Source organism: Haematobia irritans, chromosome 1 (assembly GCF_050003625.1).
Source record: "Haematobia irritans isolate KBUSLIRL chromosome 1, ASM5000362v1, whole genome shotgun sequence".
NCBI lineage: Eukaryota > Metazoa > Arthropoda > Insecta > Diptera > Muscidae > Haematobia > Haematobia irritans.
In genome coordinates this window covers 11,548,678-11,567,614 of record NC_134397.1, presented here as the reverse complement: position 1 = coordinate 11,567,614, position 18,937 = coordinate 11,548,678, and the positions used below count along the sequence as shown (strand labels likewise).

The window sequence follows — 18,937 nt, the reverse complement described above, 5'->3', positions numbered from 1 at the left end:
ATATTTTTTGGACATTTTCTCTTGCATAGTATTTTGTGTTTAAAAATCTGGCAACTATACTCGCAATTAGTGATTCCCATCTCTGGCTCTCTAATTCGTTTAATAAACCATCGATGACCATACTCAATATTCAATCATCTCACAATTGTATTACTTGCTGAGAGAGAGAGCCTTTGCGTTATTGTACTGTAGACCATTGTTTTATTTTTCTTTTTTTTGTTTTAATATGAATTCAAACGCATTTTAACGAGCCTTAACAATATGTATAATAATTTTAGTGTATCTTCATCGTATTATTGATTGCCAGTTAATACGACTACCTAGAGAGTTCGCTCACACACAATTCAGTTGCGGTTCAATAATGTCAAACCCATTGCTAGTGTCATTATTCCCTTCCGTCGATTCAATGCAACAGATTACTTTAAGAAACGAACCTAACAACATCACAAGGATGGATAATGTCCGTGAATACATCGGTGTTCAGTGTATGTACTCTTGTACATTGTGATCGATTTATAGCAAGATCATCTACTCCCGTTGATTGTGTAAACCAAAAAAAAAATGAATCTTTAATTTGGATTGGAAATAAGCTTATTTGATTTTCGCTGCCTTATTTGTATGTGGTGTTTTTTGGGAACGGATTGTCTTTGTCGAATCGGTTTTTTTGATGAATTCGAATTTATTGTCAGTTCGAAATTTAAATACATAGTCGTCAACGGTCCGTTGGACAGTCGGTCTTTTGTATTGTCGCATATTTTTTTTTTTTGTTATGAAAATTTCGAATACGCGTAAAAAAGAAGGAAGAATTTAATTGGAAATTTTGCTGTATTAGCAATAATATTTTGAAATAAAATATAGTGCACACATAACATCAAAAAAAAAAATAATAATAATAATAAATAAAAACAAAAATTCAATGAAAGCAAAGAAATTAACACAATCAAAATGATTTCAAGTACGCATAAAATCGGTGTGACCACATTGGTATTAACTCAAGTGCGAGCGTTAATAAAATATTTGTGGTTGAAAATATTATTAGCATTGTCCCAACTACGCAAGTATCACAGTGCAATCGATAAAATTTGGTGTTCAAAAGATTCATACCAGCATCAGCATCATTCCGGTGGTCCTCGGAAAATACCAATAGTTAAAGGTCTACCAGTAGTGGGAACACTGTTCGATTTATTGGCAGCTGGAGCAGCCCCTAAGTAAGTACATTACAAATTTTAAAAGGGGGAAATATTTTGCAACTTTTTCCTAAAAAAATTTCGCTATTAAACAAATTTTTATTTTATTTATTAAAATTCGTTTTAATTGTTTATTCCTCAAAAATGTGTTAGGCTTCAAAGTGAAATACTGCTACATATTTTTCATAATAGCCAATCACACAAAAAGTTTACTAGTATTTTATTTAAAGTCGCGTTATCTTTAAAAGAAGGTGATTCAAGGAATCTAGAGTCAGCAATAACTTCAAGTCAAATAAAACCCGATAATTTACTTTCAATAAAGATGCAGAAAAACGCTATCATAATATTAACGATTGATGTTCGTTGGGTAATATACATTTATACAACAAACATTTACTTTAATACAATGAACATTGCGTTATATTTCTTTTATTGAGAACTTATTATTTTGTTTACAAATCGCCAAAAGAATTTGCGTCTGTGTTTATTTAGAATGAAAGTTATTCCTGATGGATTATAATAGGGCTAATTTCTTTTAGTACTGGATACCCAAGCCGCGGACGGACTAAAAGAAAACATAGTACTCGTTCATTCAGGATTTGCTCAAAAATGTCAATCAAGTACTGTTAGATTCGAAACATCTCAAAGTGAACAAAATGTTTTATTTGTATAACTCATTACCCTTGAAGCCTGACTAGAAATTCCAGAAATCAATACAAAACTAATATACAATAAGGTCGGTATTTTTTTAATAAAATGTTTTTTTGTATCGCACCATAAACTATTATAATGATACTGGTAACGCCAGGGTTTACTACAAAAAATTTTACCCGTATCGAGTATGTTCTGGGTTTCACATGAAAGACTTGTGGGGAATTGTTCCCGTCGGGGTTGTTCTGTAAGCTACATCTCCCCTCACAGACGAGAAAACTTTTCACGGTTATTTTAGTTGAATCTTTCTTATTTGCAAAAAGAAGGATTTGAAACCGAAGTAAATAATTTATTTTCAATCTTCTAATATGCCTCATAAATATTTGGGTATAAAATAGTATCCAAGACCTACAAAAACAAGATTTAAAAATATATCACAAATTGACAAAGATTTCACTTTAACTTGTTGATCAAAATTGTTGATTTTATGTAAGTTCGCAACGACAGTGTTGCAAGATGAGAAAGAATCTTTTGTAATTGAAATTATTATCGGGTATGTTCTAGATTTCACCTTCCACTTTGATTTCCCCCCAAACATTTTTGGTTGTCCTTGATTTCCCGTGAAACAAGATTTTTCGATATCGCTTGCCGTAAAATCAAAGTCTGCAAATCATATGATTTGCAGAGGAAAATGTAAACATATAATCAAATATGTGGCACAATTCTTTTATTTCTAAGTTTGTGGTAAAATGTTAAGGAAGGAAATACGAAGAAACTCACGTTCTGCAATCTAAAGAAAAACTACTGGATTGTAAAATACTTATAAAAATCATTAAATCGTTCTTACATTTTTGGTCAATTATCTTTTGTTTACTATTGTAAGTGTTCAGAGTCAAGCTCCGAATTTGAGGAACTAGGACTGCACGCAAAACATTTAACGCCTTTAGAAAAAATATTGATAACCGAACTAAAATCTATTGCAAATGTAATTTATGAATTTTCATCGTCTTTAAAATCCAAAAATGCGTATTATTTTTTTATGCTTCTATAAATAAATAAAACAAATAATTTTGTGAAGCGTACATTTTTTCTATCGACGGCGACAACTCTTAACGCAGTTTATTATAATTGACTGACTCTTGCGTGCGGCACTTGGCAGAAGTTAAGTTGTCTTATCTGGTTCAAAAATGTGTTTGTTTTTATTTAAAATTTAAGCATTATCATATTCATACACACTTAATTATAATCTAAAAAGCATTAACACACATATTTTCAATTACAAAAGTTTCAATGCGTTTTCTCAAAATCTTGCAACACTGTCGTTTCGAACATGCATAAAATCAGCTGCTTTTAAGCAACCGCCTTTTTTGCAACATGTGAAAGGGGATTATTGAACAATTTGTGGTATATTTTTAAAATTGGGTTTTAAATGGCTTTCATGTTATTTTATGACCCAATATTTATGAAGTGTATAGAAATCATATGAAAAATTGAAAATAAATGATTCACTTTGGTTTTAAATCCTTCGTTTTGCAAATATAAAAGATTCCACTAAAAAAATGTCCGTACAAAGTACTCCCATCTGTTAGGTGAAAAGTTGCATACAGAAGAATCCCTACGGGAACAATTCCCCGCAAGTCTTTCATGGGAAACCCAGAACATACCCGTATGTTATTACTTTTTAATTATCAACGACTTTTGTGTGAATACTATTATGCTTACATTTTAAATAAAAACAAGCAAGAAGACATTTTGTATTTTTTTTCCAAAAACTTTGGAAAATAGTAGTTTATGACACCAGTGTAATCAACTTGTTTATTTTTTCTTATGAAAACCACATAATTTGCAGATTTAAATTTTTCGGCGAATTTTGTTTCACGGGAAACCAAGAACAACCAAAAAGTTTTGGGGGGGAATCAAAATGAAAGGTGAAATCTATGTGAAGGAAAATCCAGAACATACCCGAATAATTTGAACTTCCCAATAAAGCAAACTATATTTAGGGTTAGGAAAATGTTGCTAAACGAATATTTTGCGATTCCGAATATCATAGCGTGGGGATTAAAAGGAAAATTTTTCAGTCGTAGACCATGAATATAATTTCAGGGTTCGACACCGTCCCATAAAGCACGTGTAAACAAATAATTGCTAAAAACATGTTAGGCACTTCATTTCATCCTCTCCTCTATAGCGGCTCTCCAATGCCTAGAAGGAAGCCATTGCACGGAAATAGTCGAATCTAATACATTAGGAGGTTCTTTATCTTACAATTCTTCTTTATCTTACAATTCTTCAGCCACTTGCGTGGGTGTTCCGACAGAAGAATGATCCTAAACATACGAGCAAAGTGATAAAATAATGTGTCCAGATAAATAACAATGATGTCAGATAAATACCAATGATGTCAAACTTATTTATTTTTAAGTTGTCGGAATCACATACCCGCTTTCCAGGCTGGTCCAACAGAAGAATTATCCTAAACATACCCGCAAAGTGATAAAAGAATGGCTCCAAACAAACCAGATAAATAATGTCAGGCTGATTAATTTTTAAGTTTTCGGAGTCACATGACCCGCTTTTCCACATTTTAGTATGAACATCACGCTGATTTCTTATCACGCATTTGCAGTATATGAGGTCTGTCTTAAATTGAAGGCAAAATGGAACACTAATTAGTTTCGGGAACATGGGGTACAGAGGTATTAAATAGTGCGAGTACATTATGTTCTCTAACACAACTATGTGAGGCAACGAAATTTCGCAACTTGTAGCTATACATATTCAAACTCACCACCTGGAAGATATTGTCGAATAAAACAACAAAATGTGTATTTATTTGAATAATACGTGTGTTATGTCGAAAATTAAAAGCTCATGCCATTTTGACACCACAAACACGTGAAGTAAAGAGAAAGAATGTAGAGCAGGTACATTTTTTTTCTTAACGGATAATGAGGCTGTGGGACTTAAGCTAATTAATAGTTAAGCAAATCTACTAAAATACAAATAACTTCAAATGAATCCCTTATTAATTAATACAATACTATTGTCTGTTTGTTTGTCGACCAACAACAACAGCTGAATTAACCCTTTCACTACCGAAATAAACCTAATGTTAAACACTTTAATTTTTCTTCTGTTTTTACTTGTACTAACAGCATGTAGAACAAAAATTGTCATTTCCAATTACTTCAAGAGCTATATGAGCTTGTTCTGAAAACTTGATTCTTGAATTGTGACCAAATGGCCTTACGAAAATAAGCGCTTTTTGGCCTATAGTATCCTTCAAAGTGTGAGAAATACAAAAAAGAACCCGAAAAAGTATCAGTATCAGTTTTTGTATGAATGTCCATTTACTAGAAACATATAATAGAAAAATTGTCTCAAATTTTCGTATTTTTAGTTTATTTCTAAAGAAGTTTATAAAAATGTATTTTAGACCTCACCAATGTGGAAAATATTTATAGCTTATTTATATTAAAGCCTCTACTTTAAAATAACATCGAGAAAAAAAACCGAAACTAAGTTGGAAAATAGAATTTGGTGTCTTTTTCGAATGTCCTTCTAAGTGGACATCGGTAGTGAAAGGGTTGATCAGCCTTAGCAACGATGTATTCGTTCCTACAAAGAAACCGGGCTTTATCTATAGTGAAGTGTTTACAGGCCTAAAGTACTACGAAAAGAGCATTAGTGGGGAAACATCATTGAAAAATGTCTTGGTGATTTGTCCAACTCCGAAACATAACCCATACCTTTCCGCTTGCAAAGAGGATAAATATCAAATTAGATAAATATCGTTAACGGACAAAAAACTTCGTCGGTTTCTTATCCTTCGATTAATAGCTGATCAGAGAATAAATCAATATCGTTTGCAATCAGATGAACGGCGCTATAAACATTAAAAATACATTGAGAACCAAACTCTTACACCCAGAAAAAAGTGTCTTCGAAACTAAAGGAACAAATGTTCATCAATTTAGTTTAGCCATTTTATTTTCATTCAGTTAAATTTCTGTGTGAAATAATAAAATTTACTTGTTTCAGTAAAAAAATCCCAAACTGAAAGCAGTTAGGAATAGTTCATTAACTAGAAAAAGGCATGGAATTTTACTAATACTGTTTTCGTCGCTGGGTATAAGAATTTACTACTGAACAAGAAAATTTTATTCACTGATAAAAAAACATTCGTAAAAATAAACAAAAACCGAACTAAAACCAAGTTTCCTCAAATTTAGTAAAATTTCTTATAAAATGATAATTCTGACTTCCTTTATTATAGAAAGCTTATCATACATACGAATAACACTTGGCATAGAAAAATATTTTAGTTCATTCGTACTAAGAAGTATTCAATCCTTTCAAAACTTAAGGAAACACACTTGTTAGAATATAGGAAAATTTCCTACATTTCTTTTATCTATCTGTAATCGATACCAGTCATCGATGTAATCGATATGTTTGCACGTGGGTTGTTTTTTTATTTGGAATCGCGTTGTTATACGGAGAGATTGTTAAAAAAAATAATATAGTAAAATAATATAATAAAAAACAAATAAAATATATAAAATATTTGTTATTTTAAATTAGTGAGAAAAATGTTCGTTTTTTGAAAATTGGTTTATAAAAAAGAAAACACCAGCAGAATAGCAACCCCTTCATTTTGGTAATATTCAGTGACGCTAACATTTTGTGAAAAAATTGGTTTAGGATTTTTTTGTTTATATTTGTTATATTTATAGTTTGAAATTGTATAAGGTGGACAAAATTGCTAGGCAGCAACTTATTCAAAGTGAAAGGTGCTAGAAGAAGAAAAAAATGTGTTTTAATATTTCAAGGCCAGTCGATGTTGTTGATTCTAAATAAATATATTTAATATATTAATAAAACATGTCTTTTATTGAAAAAAAAATTGCTTATATAAATACATAAAATTGTATTTAAAAACGAAGGTAAGTAGTTCTAATTTTGAAGTAAAAGGTTTACCACAAATATGTAAGATTTGTCCAAATGAATGAAAAAATAAATAAAATAATTCCATATATGAATTCAATTCAGTTAAATTTTTTCATTCTGTAGTATAGTGGTACATAAATATAGGAAAATGTTAACTAACATAATATATAGAATGCATTCTAACTAATTTCTACGAAAATCATATCGTTCAAACAAATAAAAATGTCTTTGGCGCTATACGAAGTTCAACTTTCTTCACAATAAGTTCATTTTACCTTAAAGAAGGGGTCACTTTTTTTCTGTGTGTATTGTTGGATAAGAAAGTCATTGATAAATCTACACCCAGAGAAGGAATATGATCACCTCAAACATATTTTTAAGAGCAAAATTTTATTTTTGGGTGGTGACCATGTAACATGGTTTTTGCAACCATGTTATTTTCCCGGAAATTATGTATCTGATTTCGGCAAGCAGGTTATATTTGACGAGAAAATAACATTTTAGTGACAAACATGTTACATGGTCACCATACAAAAATAACATTTTGCTTTTGAAACATGCTTGAGGTGATAACATTCCTTCTCTGCGTGTATGATGTTCTTCTATAAACACTTCTTTACTACCTATTTGAATATGACGGAGGCTGAAAATTAAATTTGATTCGTTGGACTCAATATGATTTTCATCAACTCCCATTACTAATAAGCATATAAAATTAAGTTCCCACTTATGGTCTTTTTTAAAGTATACGTCATAAATTCAAGAAAAATTCAATTCCGCCTATACATGGTACGAAAAAGAAACTCCTCAAAACGTCACTCTTCAAGACGGACGGACATTGCGAACAGTCATCATTAATGAAAGTGTGTCAGTTAATATGGCTAATATAACCTTCCTTCCGAGCGGAACAAATCGTTTAACAAATCCATATGTACTTACAATCAATGTGTCTTTTGTGTTGGTAATTTTACACTCACATACATATAATCAGAAGAAGAAATATTTATGTAGGCCTTCGAATAATGTAAAATATAAAGAAACAGCACGTAATTGCTATGACAACAACAACAATAAAACCCACTTATGACTTGACAAGCCCCCTTACGTAGCAGAACCAAAAGGGTCGAATTTCTTAAAGAAATGCATTTATTTGTAAAGCCTCGTTTGCACATTAGCGATGGTCGGTTTAAGCGAGGGATAGTTGTGTTTTTAAACGTTTGATTGTTTCGGTCTAAACTAGGATTGCATTTTCGCATGAAAAACTGTTACTACTCCATATAAAAAATTTCGCGTGAAATATCTACCAATGATTTTATTTAAAAAGAAAGTTATTCGTAAAGGAATTCCAGGGAGTTGTATTTATATAGGTTATATAGATTCAAAGACAATACACTTAGGAAGATGGGAAATTGGCTGCTGAAGACATCAAACCATTTACGGCGCTAGGTCACTACTTGTCGTTTAGGCGTTTGGTTCGACACATTAAAATGCAAATAAAAAGAAATTAAGAGTTGGAAATATCTTGGAACAAAAGGGAAAATATAATTTTTAATTTATTGATCAATATTTGACACTGTTCGATTTAAAAAATTAAGTTTTTCATTTAAAAAAATGCAAATAAAAGAAATTACAAACAAATATGGGACTAGCATGGTACATGCAACATTTGGTATGACGCAAGCCAATTTCCCATCTTCCTAAGTGTATTGTCTTTGTATAGATTTTGCTGGAAAATAAAAACCGGCTTTTATTGGGGAGCTCAAAGTAAACAAAAGGTTTGGGTTTTGCACCATAAAACGTTATAGGTTAGGTTAGGTTATGTGGCAGCCCGATGTATCAGGCTCACTTAGACTATTCAGTCCATTGTGATACCACAGTGGTGAACTTCTCTCTTTAACGTTATAATGATACTGGTGTAGCAATGTCAAGAGAAACGAATGAAGACGTTTCCAAACACATCATTGGATTAGAATCACAATAAAAAATCGATTACTACTCACTAATCTGATTTTTATTTCATAATAAAGGAGAAAGTATGCCATTAATAATAAAAACCCAGCAAAAATAATTTGGTAGTTGTTCTAAAGGCACAAGCACTTCCAATAATATCCTCCCAAATTTGTTCTTTATTTTAACTACACAAGTTCGCTTTTTTCATATTTTAATGGCTAATTTTAATATTTTTTGTTTCAAATAGGTTAAAAACAGAGTAAGAATTAGTATGGCAAAAAAAAATTCTAAATCCATTCTAGAAAAATTACGAATTTTTAAAAATATTTGAGGTTTCATATAAGCATTAGAATACATTATTGCACCACTTCCGGATCCAAAACCAACATCTGCACTACTTTTTTTTGCTGGGAAGCAATATCAATAGGTTTTTTTTTCCCGGGAACGGGATCCCGGGAAATTGCTATTTTTTCGCTACCGCTTTCCCGGGAATGAAGTGCGGGAATTCCCGGGAAATTTTCTTTACAATATTTTATGTGTAATAGAGGGGTTTATATGGCAAATGACACTTGAAATCTGGTTAACGTGGATTTTGGAAGTGTAATGTGAATAACTATGGTACCAAGTCGTAGTAGTTGCCTTGTGGAACATACATAGTCGTGGGTTCTAATCCAGAATCCAACGGGCTCCCAATTGTTAAAAAGAAGTTTGCACTTCCTAATTTATGATTGTCATATTTCTGTAAACCGACATTCCGATAGACTGGTAGACTGAGTAAACCTTTAAAACCAAGCGGACATTTTACTTTATGTAACCCACGTTGACAATTGCATAATTTCAAACTTTCATAATTATTTCAAGGATGTCTTTTATGAAATAAGAAAATGCCAACATTTTTTAATAACAGCTTGGGTGATAAGCCATTTTTTGTCAAAATTCATTTTTATTATTCAACATAGTTCCCTTCAAGAGCGATACAACGATTATAACGACCTTCCAATTTTTTGATACCATTTTGGTAGTACTCCTTCGGTTTTGCCTCAAAATAGGCCTCAGTTTCGGCGATCACCTCTTCATTGCGGCCAAATTTTTTCCCTGCGAGCATAGGTTAGGTTAGGTTATGCGGCAGCCCGATGTATCAAGCTCACTTAGACTATTCAGTCCATTGTGATACCACAGCGCTGAACTTCTCTCTTATCACTGAGTGCTGCCCGATTCCATGTTAAGCTCAATGACAAGGGACCTCCTTTTTATAGCCGAGTCCGAACGGCGTTCCACATTCCAGTGAAACCACTTAGAGAAGCTTTGAAACCCTCAGAAATGTCAACAGCATTACTGAGGTGGGATAATCCACCGCTGAAAAACTTTTTGGTGTTCGGTCGTAGCAGGAATCGAACCCACGACCTTGTGTATGCAAGGCGGGCATGCTAACCATTGCACCACGGTGGCTCCCATTCCCTGCGAGCATCCTTTTGAGGTCTGAGAACAAGAAAATGTCGCTGGGGGCCAGATCTGGAGTATACGGTGGGTGGGGAAGCAATTCGAAGCCCAATTCATGAATTTTGCCATCGTTCTCAATGACTTGTGGCACGGTGCGTTGTCTTGGTGGAACAACACTTTTTTCTTCTTCATATGGGGCCGTTTTGCCGCGATTTCGACCTTCAAACGCTCCAATCATGCCATATAATAGTCACTGTCGATAAAAATTATTCCATGCGCATCCCAAAAAACAGAGGCCATTACTTTGCCAGCGGACTTTTGAGTCTTTCCACGCTTCGGAGACGGTTCACCGGTCGCTGTCCACTTAGCCGACTTTCGATTGGACTCAGGAGTGTAGTGATGGAGCCATGTTTCATCCATTGTCACATATCGACGGAAAAACTCGGGCGTATTACGAGTTAACAGCTGCAAACACCGCTCAGAATCATCAACACGTTGTTGTTTTTGGTCAAATGTGAGCTCGCACCCATTTTGCACAGAGCTTCCGCATATCCAAATATTGATGAATGATATGACCAACACGTTCCTTTGAAATCTTTAAGGCCTCTGCTATCTCGATCAACTTCATTTTACGGTCATTCAAAATCATTTTGTGGATTTTTTAATGTTTTCGTCGGTAACCACCTCTTTCGGGCGTCCACTGCGTCCTCCGTGCTCACTTCACCACGCTTGAATTTTTCTTACCAATCAATTATTGTTCATTTCCCTGGGGCAGAGTCGGGAAACTTATTATCAAGCCAAGTTTTTGCTTCCACCGTATTTTTTCCCTTCAGAAAACAGTATTTTATCAAAACACGAAATTCCTTTTTCTCCATTTTTTTCACAATAACAAAAGTTGCTTCACAAAAGACGCTCTATCGCACAAACTAATTGACTTACAGACGTCAAATTTTGGCACGAATCATTTGAAAGTTGGTACTATATAAAAATAATATGCATTTAATGCTAGCGACGCCATCTATGTGTCAGACCGGGAACTTATCAGCCAACCTGTTATAGTAACTTTAATTTCAAATTTATACCTTATACACATTATGCTTGAAATCTAATAAAATTGGGGTTTAAATCCCTTATTTTTAGGGCATACGACAACCGAAATCTAGTTAAAGTGTACTTTGGAAGTGTAATGTGAATGTCGTATTACATGGTAATGTTTCCCTTTTGCGAATATTGACTGAACGTGTGCATTTATTGACCCCGTTTAACGATGGTGAAATCGAAATAAGTTTCTTTCATTTCCAAACAGTTTTTTAGTGTTACAAAAAATCCCACTATATTAATAGTGTTCTTCCGAAAACTATACCGAAAGAGACTGCCTTAACCATTGTCAAAATGTTTTGTATTACAAAATATTTCGTATTTTAGTATGATTTATGGCTGATGTAAGAGAACAACATAATATATATTGTTAGTTGTCCAGAGAGCGCCTTATAACCGTAGCTTTAGGCGATTTCTAATTTATTCAAATGTCCATATCAAAGCAGGTTTCCCTTTGAACGGGATTCCGGGATCCCGAGAAATTCGAAAAAAAATTCCCGCTTTCCCGGGAATGCAAAAAGTCCGGGAAAAAGAAAACCCTAAATATCAACCAAATGAACACTACAATTATGCTTACAGCACCATACAGTTTTCAAGAAATTTTGCATAACCAAATCCTAAACATAACTGGCTTGAGCCCTCGTTAATCTCAAGACTTCTATCTTTTAGACCTCCAATCAAAGCCGGGCTGTTGGCGTAGGTGTTAAATCCCAAGGTTTTTAAGACAAATTGTGATCACCTCTTCTAAAGAAAGCCCGGAAATTCCCCGTAAAAGAGTAATGGTTTATTTTTTTTTTTAAGTGCACCCAGAGAAGGAATATGATCATCCCCAAACATGTTTTAAGAGCAAAATGTTATGTTTTCTCGAAAATTACGTATGTATCTGATTTCTGCAGCCATGTATATTTTGTACCGAGTTGAGATGTTTTAGTTTGACAGTTGCTACGGAAACTCGATATTCCTTTTTTCTCTTAATTCAAATATATGCAATGTAAATATATAAATTCCGCGACCGCAAAGGGAAAACATTTTTTAAGTTATTTTCATATCCCTATGTTCTTCAAAGCCTTTGTATGTATATTCGTTTTTTCTATGAAATTTATTTCAAGGCATACACAGAAAAAAAATTCACGAAAATTTTTCCAATTAAAATTGTAATTGAGTTTTAAGAAATATTCAATTAAAAATTTAATTGATTCAACAAATTTTAATAGTACCAATTAATTTTTTAATTGGATCAATTAATTTTTTTTAATATCGTGATTGAATCAGAAAAAAATTTGTGTGTGTATTCCCAATTAGTGTGGTTCACATTCTAAAATTGACGTTGTTTTGAGGAAAACTTGTGTTTTGAACTTGATATTTTGTATGGAAAAACGACTCGTTTTGAAATGCTTATAAAGGGAAAACATTTCAATCCCCAAAACATGATTGGTGCTAACGGCGTGTTAGAAGAACATATCATAGATTACAAAAATTGTTTGTTCTCATCTCTTTTGTAGATATTTTCATAGCCGCTTTGTTGTACTATGGCTTACGTGACCAAAGTAAAATAAATCTTCTTTATGTCGAATCGATGAAAATATAAAGGGAATCGCCCTATGCGGACATAAAAATGCGTCTACATATGTATTTCAAATCTCTTTATAATATTCATGGATTTCAAAATTACCACAAGATTATACTATTTCGTTTTATCTTTCAGACTACACATCTACATCGACAAACGGCATGGACAATATGGAGCCATTTTTCGCGAACGTTTAGGTGGTACACAAGATGCTGTATTCGTATCATCAGCAAATCTAATGCGTTCGGTTTTTCAGCATGAAGGTTCCTATCCAAAACATCCACTGCCCGATGCTTGGATCCTATACAATCGAAAGCATAAATGCGAACGGGGTTTATTTTTTATGTAAGTCACAAATAAGACAGAGACAAAATAAAAATAAGATCAAGAATTTCATTCGAATACATTAGCGATATTCACCAATGGTAGAGGAGATACCAAAAACCAATCGCAACAAACAAACTGAACAGTATTTTTCCATTTACAGGGAGGGTGAGGAATGGTTTCACAATCGCCGTCTATTAAGCCGAATCTTATTGAGTGGTCATTTAAATTGGATGGATTGGCATGTACGGCAATGTACAAATCGATTGATCACAAAATGGAAAGACGATTTGATTAAAGTGAAACAAGACTCAGGATATGAATGTATGGTTATCGATGATTTGGAACAACAACTCTATAGATGGTCTATAGAAGGTAAGTTACCAAAACCGTGAGGTTTGGCCACGCAAGCAATATCATTAAAATATACAAACATTTTGTTAACTATTACTCTTCAATGTCATCTGGAATAATATTCTTTTTACATAAAATCACGCTGCTATCAATCACTGATAAGTAGGAATTGAGGCGGCTGCACTTGCCTGATCTCAATTGGGCCAAAACTACCCTTGTCTGCCGTGGGAGGTCTCTCTCCTCCGGTGCTATGGGCGGCGGTCGGACTCCGAGAACAGGATTAACCTTGTAGCTTGTCACCGCTTCAGCTACAGTATCTTCATGAATACTGTTCAGACCTGTCTGGTATGCCGCCTGATCTAGAGGCTCTTTTGTAACGCTGGATCTCGGGCTCTAGAAAGTTAAGATCAACCCTTACATTCCTGGGTGGAGGTTGTCTATCCACAAGATAGTGATTCGGATGACAACTTCGATGGCAACCCAAGAGGTGCTGCTTTGACAACATGTAGATATGTCGACGCACTGGGATGATCTTGGTCTCCGCATAAAGGTGATCCAGGGGTGTACTGCGGAGACATCCTGTTGCGGTTCTAAGGGCAGCGTTCTGACAGGTCTGTATGTATTCCACTGCGTATCGCTCTTTTGAGGTGTCCACACTGGCGCTGCATAGTTTACCACTGACCGGCCAATTGCCTTATAGGTAGTTAACAAGGTTTCTTTGTCCGCTGCCGGCAAGCGATTTGAGGACCTTGTTTCTACCGCGGAGCTTATCACAAATTGCAGTGGCATGGGAGGACGACTTACAAAGGCTGTCGAATGTGACCCCGAGAATCTTGGGGTAATTTGTTGTCGGAATTGTTTCGCCATCGACTCTGACATTCAACTGCCTGCGTACTTCCGCCGTCCATGTAGTGAATAGTGTGGATGAGGATTTGGTGGGAGATATCCTCAAATTTCTTGCAGTGAAATAACTGGTAAGATCAGCAAGGTAGACATTTAATCGATCGCAAATGTCATCAACAATGAGCCCGGATGCCATGATTGTGCAATCGTCCGCATAAGACACAATCTCGACGCCGTCAGGAGGGGGTGGAATCGAGGACAGGTAGAGGTTAAACAGTGTCGGAGATATCACCCGGCCCTGGGGAACTCCCTGTTTAACTCTACGGGGTTTTGACTTCATGTCCCTGAATTCCACGTACGACTGGCTTCCACACATAGAATTCAGAACCCAACGCTTCGTTCCTGCCGGTAGGGACGTGTTCTCGATGTCCTCGAATAATGTGGCATGGTTGACCGTATCGAACGCTTTCGATAGGTCAAGCGCCACGAGGACCGTCCTATGACACGGCTTGGGCTGATTTAGTTCCCTATTGATATGTGTCGAAACGGCATGTAAGGCTGTCGTCGTACTGTGTACCTTACGGAATCCATGTTGATGGTGGGCAGCTGGAAAATTCTCCACAAGGCTGGGGAGGAGTAGTGACTCAAGTGTCTTGGCTACTGGCGAGAGAAGGGATATCGGCCTGTACGATTCACCTTTACTCGAATCTTTGTCTGGCTTCAGTAGTGGAATCACTCTTCCCAGGTACTCAACTCCCAGTATTCCCAGATGTTTCAGCATTAGCATTGAAATTCCGTCGGGGGCCAGCTCCTTGGATGGTGTCGCGCTGGTGATGACATTGGTAACTTCGGCTGCGGTAAATTGTGGTGTGTCGTCGGCTCGGAGACCACGTATGCGACGAATGGCTCTCCTTTTCGCTCTATCACTCTCGGGATGCTCGACAAACTGTCGGTTGAAGTATTTGGCGCATCTCTTCGGATCAGTCACAGTCACGTCGCCAAAGGTGACTGAAATCCCATCATCCCTTGTAGCGGGGTTCGAGAGGGTTCTCACTGTTGACCACAATTTACCAGTTCCTGTGCCTATGTTACATTGCTTCAGGTGCTCTAACCAAGTGTTCCTCTTGTGCTCGTCGTCTATCTTAATAATCTTAATTTACTTTTAATTCTGTATAGAATATTTAGTCAAAATTTAATGTTTATAGAAATTTTTAGAAAATTTTATTTCTATAGAAAATTTTGTCAAAGATTTTGTTTCTATGGAAAATTTTTGCAAAACTATTACATATTAATTTGTTTTTTTATGTTCACAGTGGTTATCTCCGTAATGTTTGGCAGTATCACAACAGAAAAATCTAATAAAGCTCTTCATTTAGCTGTAACAGATTTCACACAAATTGTTCACAAAATATTCGAAAGTAGTTCGAGACTTATGAATTTTCCACCGAAATTGGCCGAATATTTCAACATGACCATATGGACAGACTTTGAGAACAGTGTACAGCAAGCTCTAAGCAAAGGATGTGAAATTATAGACATGTATTTAGAATTGAGTTGTGAGTATCCAGATGGACTCTATGCAAAACTAAAAGAATCAGATACACCTTTGGATACGATTAAGCGTTTATTTGTCGATTTGGTAATTGCTGCAGGTGATACCGTAAGTTTTGTAGTACACAAGCGCAAATTGGTTTAATAATTTTCATCCCTTTATCTCCCATTATTTTAGACAGCATATTCCTCAGCATGGGCCTTGTATTTGTTATCGAAAGATAGTAAATTACAAAAGAAAATCTATGAAGAACATAGCCATAGTCATAGTACAGATATGCCTATGGTACGAGGTCTAGTTAAAGAGACCTTAAGACTTTATCCAGTGGCACCTTTTATTGGTCGCTATTTACCGGAAGATGCCAAAATAGATCAATACCATTTAAAAAAAGATGTAGGTTCTTGTAGTACGGAAGACCATCTTTAGTACAATATATATTATATACATTTTTATATTTATTACAGACTTTGGTATTGTTATCATTATACACTGCGGGACGAGATCCCAAACATTTTCCGGAACCTTTAGAAGTAATCCCCGAAAGATGGTTGCGTGATGAACAAACAGGCGACTATAAAGGTGTTTACAAACCCCATGCCAGTCTTCCATTTGCTATAGGTAATCGTTCCTGTATAGGTCGTAAGTTGGCTATTTCTCAAATGCATCATTTAATAGCAGAGGTAAGATTGACTATCAAATTGTAATCTGTAAGTCAATAAAATCAAACTAACGATTGTTCTCGTTCTCCCTTTATAGATAACCAAAAACTTCAAAATGAGCTGCGAAAATACAAAACCCATCGAAAGTATATTACGAATGGTTACAGTACCTAATCAACCGCTAATATTGGGCTTATGTCCGCGTATCACATAATTTTAAGTACCTTCTAGATCTATATTAGATTTTTTCATATGTTTTGAGTTAAGATTATTTTTTTTAGTACTAAAGCCCATGGCTTGACGGTTTTTTCTTTTTTTTTTGTACAAAAAAATAATTTTAGTTCTAATAAAACTGTAGTTCAGTCTGGAGCAATGCATCATGGAAATGTTCTTATTTTTGTTGAAGGAAAATTAAAAATCGTTTTTGTCAAATTTCCGGTATAAATAAAATACAATTTTATATCAACTTACCTTGAGGATGCTTAAGCTTCACGTTGAGCGCCACTTTATCTGAGAACACCTATTCCACTCTTCTTCAAAAAGGCATCGTTAGCAGGGTTGATAAAGTTGACACATAAAAATCGATTCCGATATAAATCATATACAATTTAAATGAATTAAGCTTCAAGCTTTTAAGGCCTTATTTTGTCTGTGATAACAATTTTTCTCTTCTAGATCAGCCCATAGACGATACGAAGTATGTGGCGTCAAATTTTACAACCTATGTTGATGGCATTTCACTTTATGGGTAAGTACCAATGCATCCCCGCGAAACATTTGATACCTTTTTCTACCTTATTTAAGATGATAATTTAAAATATGAACGCTAGTCCAAATCAGTTTAACTTCACAGACAATTGGGCTATTTCTCTCAAAACGAATAGAGAACATACAATATAACGTTGATAAAAACGTCCGAATCCGAATGAGACAAATCCTATGTCACACTTTCCTAGGCAGCTGAGTTGGCCTATAACAGGTTGGTCTAACAAATAAAAACACATTTTTTTGTCAATATTCGTTTTTATTATTCAACATATTTCCCTTCAAGAGCGATACAACGATTATAACGACCTTCCAATTTTTTGATACCATTTTGGTAGTACTCCTTCGGTTTTGCCTCAAAATAGGCCTCAGTTTCGGCGATCACCTCTTCATTGCAGCCAAATTTTTTCCCTGCGAGCATCCTTTTGAGGTCTGAGAACAAGAAAAAGTCGCTGGGGGCCAGATCTGGAGAATACGGTGGGTGGGGAAGCAATTCGAAGCCCAATTCATGAATTTTTGCCATCGTTCTCAATGACTTGTGGTACGGTGCGTTGTCTTGGTGGAACAACACTTTTTTCTTCTTCGCGTTTTGCCGACCTTCAAACGCTCCAATAATGACATATAATAGTCACTGTTGATGGTTTTTCCCTTCTTAAGATAATCGATAAAAATTATTCCATGCGCATCCCAAAAAACAGAGGCCATTACTTTGCCAGCGGACTTTTGAGTCTTTCCACGCTTCGGAGACGGTTCACCGGTCGCTGTCCACTCAGCCGACTGTCGATTGGACTCAGGTGTGTAGTGATGGAGCCATGTTTCATCCATTGTCACATATCGACGGAAAAACTGCTGCAAACACCGCTCAGAATCATCAACACGTTGTTATTTTGGTCAAATGTGAGCTCGCGCGGCACCCATTTTGCACAGAGCTTCCGCATATCCAAATATTGATGAATGATATGACCAACACGTTCCTTTGATATCTTTAAGGCCTCTGCTATCTCGATCAACTTCATTTTACGGTCATTCAAAATCATTTTGTGGATTTTTTGATGTTTTCGTCGATAACCACCTCTTTCGGGCGTCCACTGCATTCACCGTTCTCCGTGCTCATTTCACCACGCTTGAATTTTGCATACCAATCAATTATTGTTGATTTCCCTGGGGCAGAGTCCGGAAACTCATTATCAAGCCAAGTTTTTGCTTCCACCGTATTTTCTCCCTTCAGAAAAAAGTATTTTATCAAAACACGAAATTCCTTTTTTCCATTTTTTTTTTCACAATAACAAAAGTTGCTTCACAAAAGACGCTCTATCTCACAAACTAATTGACTTACAGACGTCAAATTTTGACACGAATCATTTGAAGGTTGGTACTATATAAAAATACTAGCGACGCCATCTATGTGTCAGAACGGGGACATATCAGCCAACCTGTTAAAACCAAGACAATCGATTGTCTGTATCTGTATGGCAAGCGAGCATGCTAATCATTTTATTATGGCGAATTTATTTCGTAAGGACATGAAGAAAGGAACAGTTCATTACCAGATAGAAGATAAACACAATAGGAGCCGCTGAGGACAAGAACT

At 35.2% G+C, this 18,937-nt stretch overlaps 1 protein-coding gene across 1 annotated transcript; it reads left to right on the top strand.

Moving 5' to 3' along the window:
• Positions 1-219: 219 nt before the first annotated feature.
• sad (Cytochrome P450 family protein sad) lies at positions 220-16,967 on the top strand. The gene is made up of 7 exons (XM_075289234.1): positions 220-1,208; positions 12,985-13,194; positions 13,337-13,548; positions 15,684-16,030; positions 16,100-16,315; positions 16,387-16,602; positions 16,679-16,967. The coding sequence occupies exons 1-7, from the start codon at positions 946-948 to the stop codon at positions 16,793-16,795; spliced, it is 1,581 nt and encodes a 526-aa protein (XP_075145349.1). The 5' UTR covers positions 220-945; the 3' UTR covers positions 16,796-16,967.
• The last annotated feature ends 1,970 nt before the right edge of the window (positions 16,968-18,937 follow it).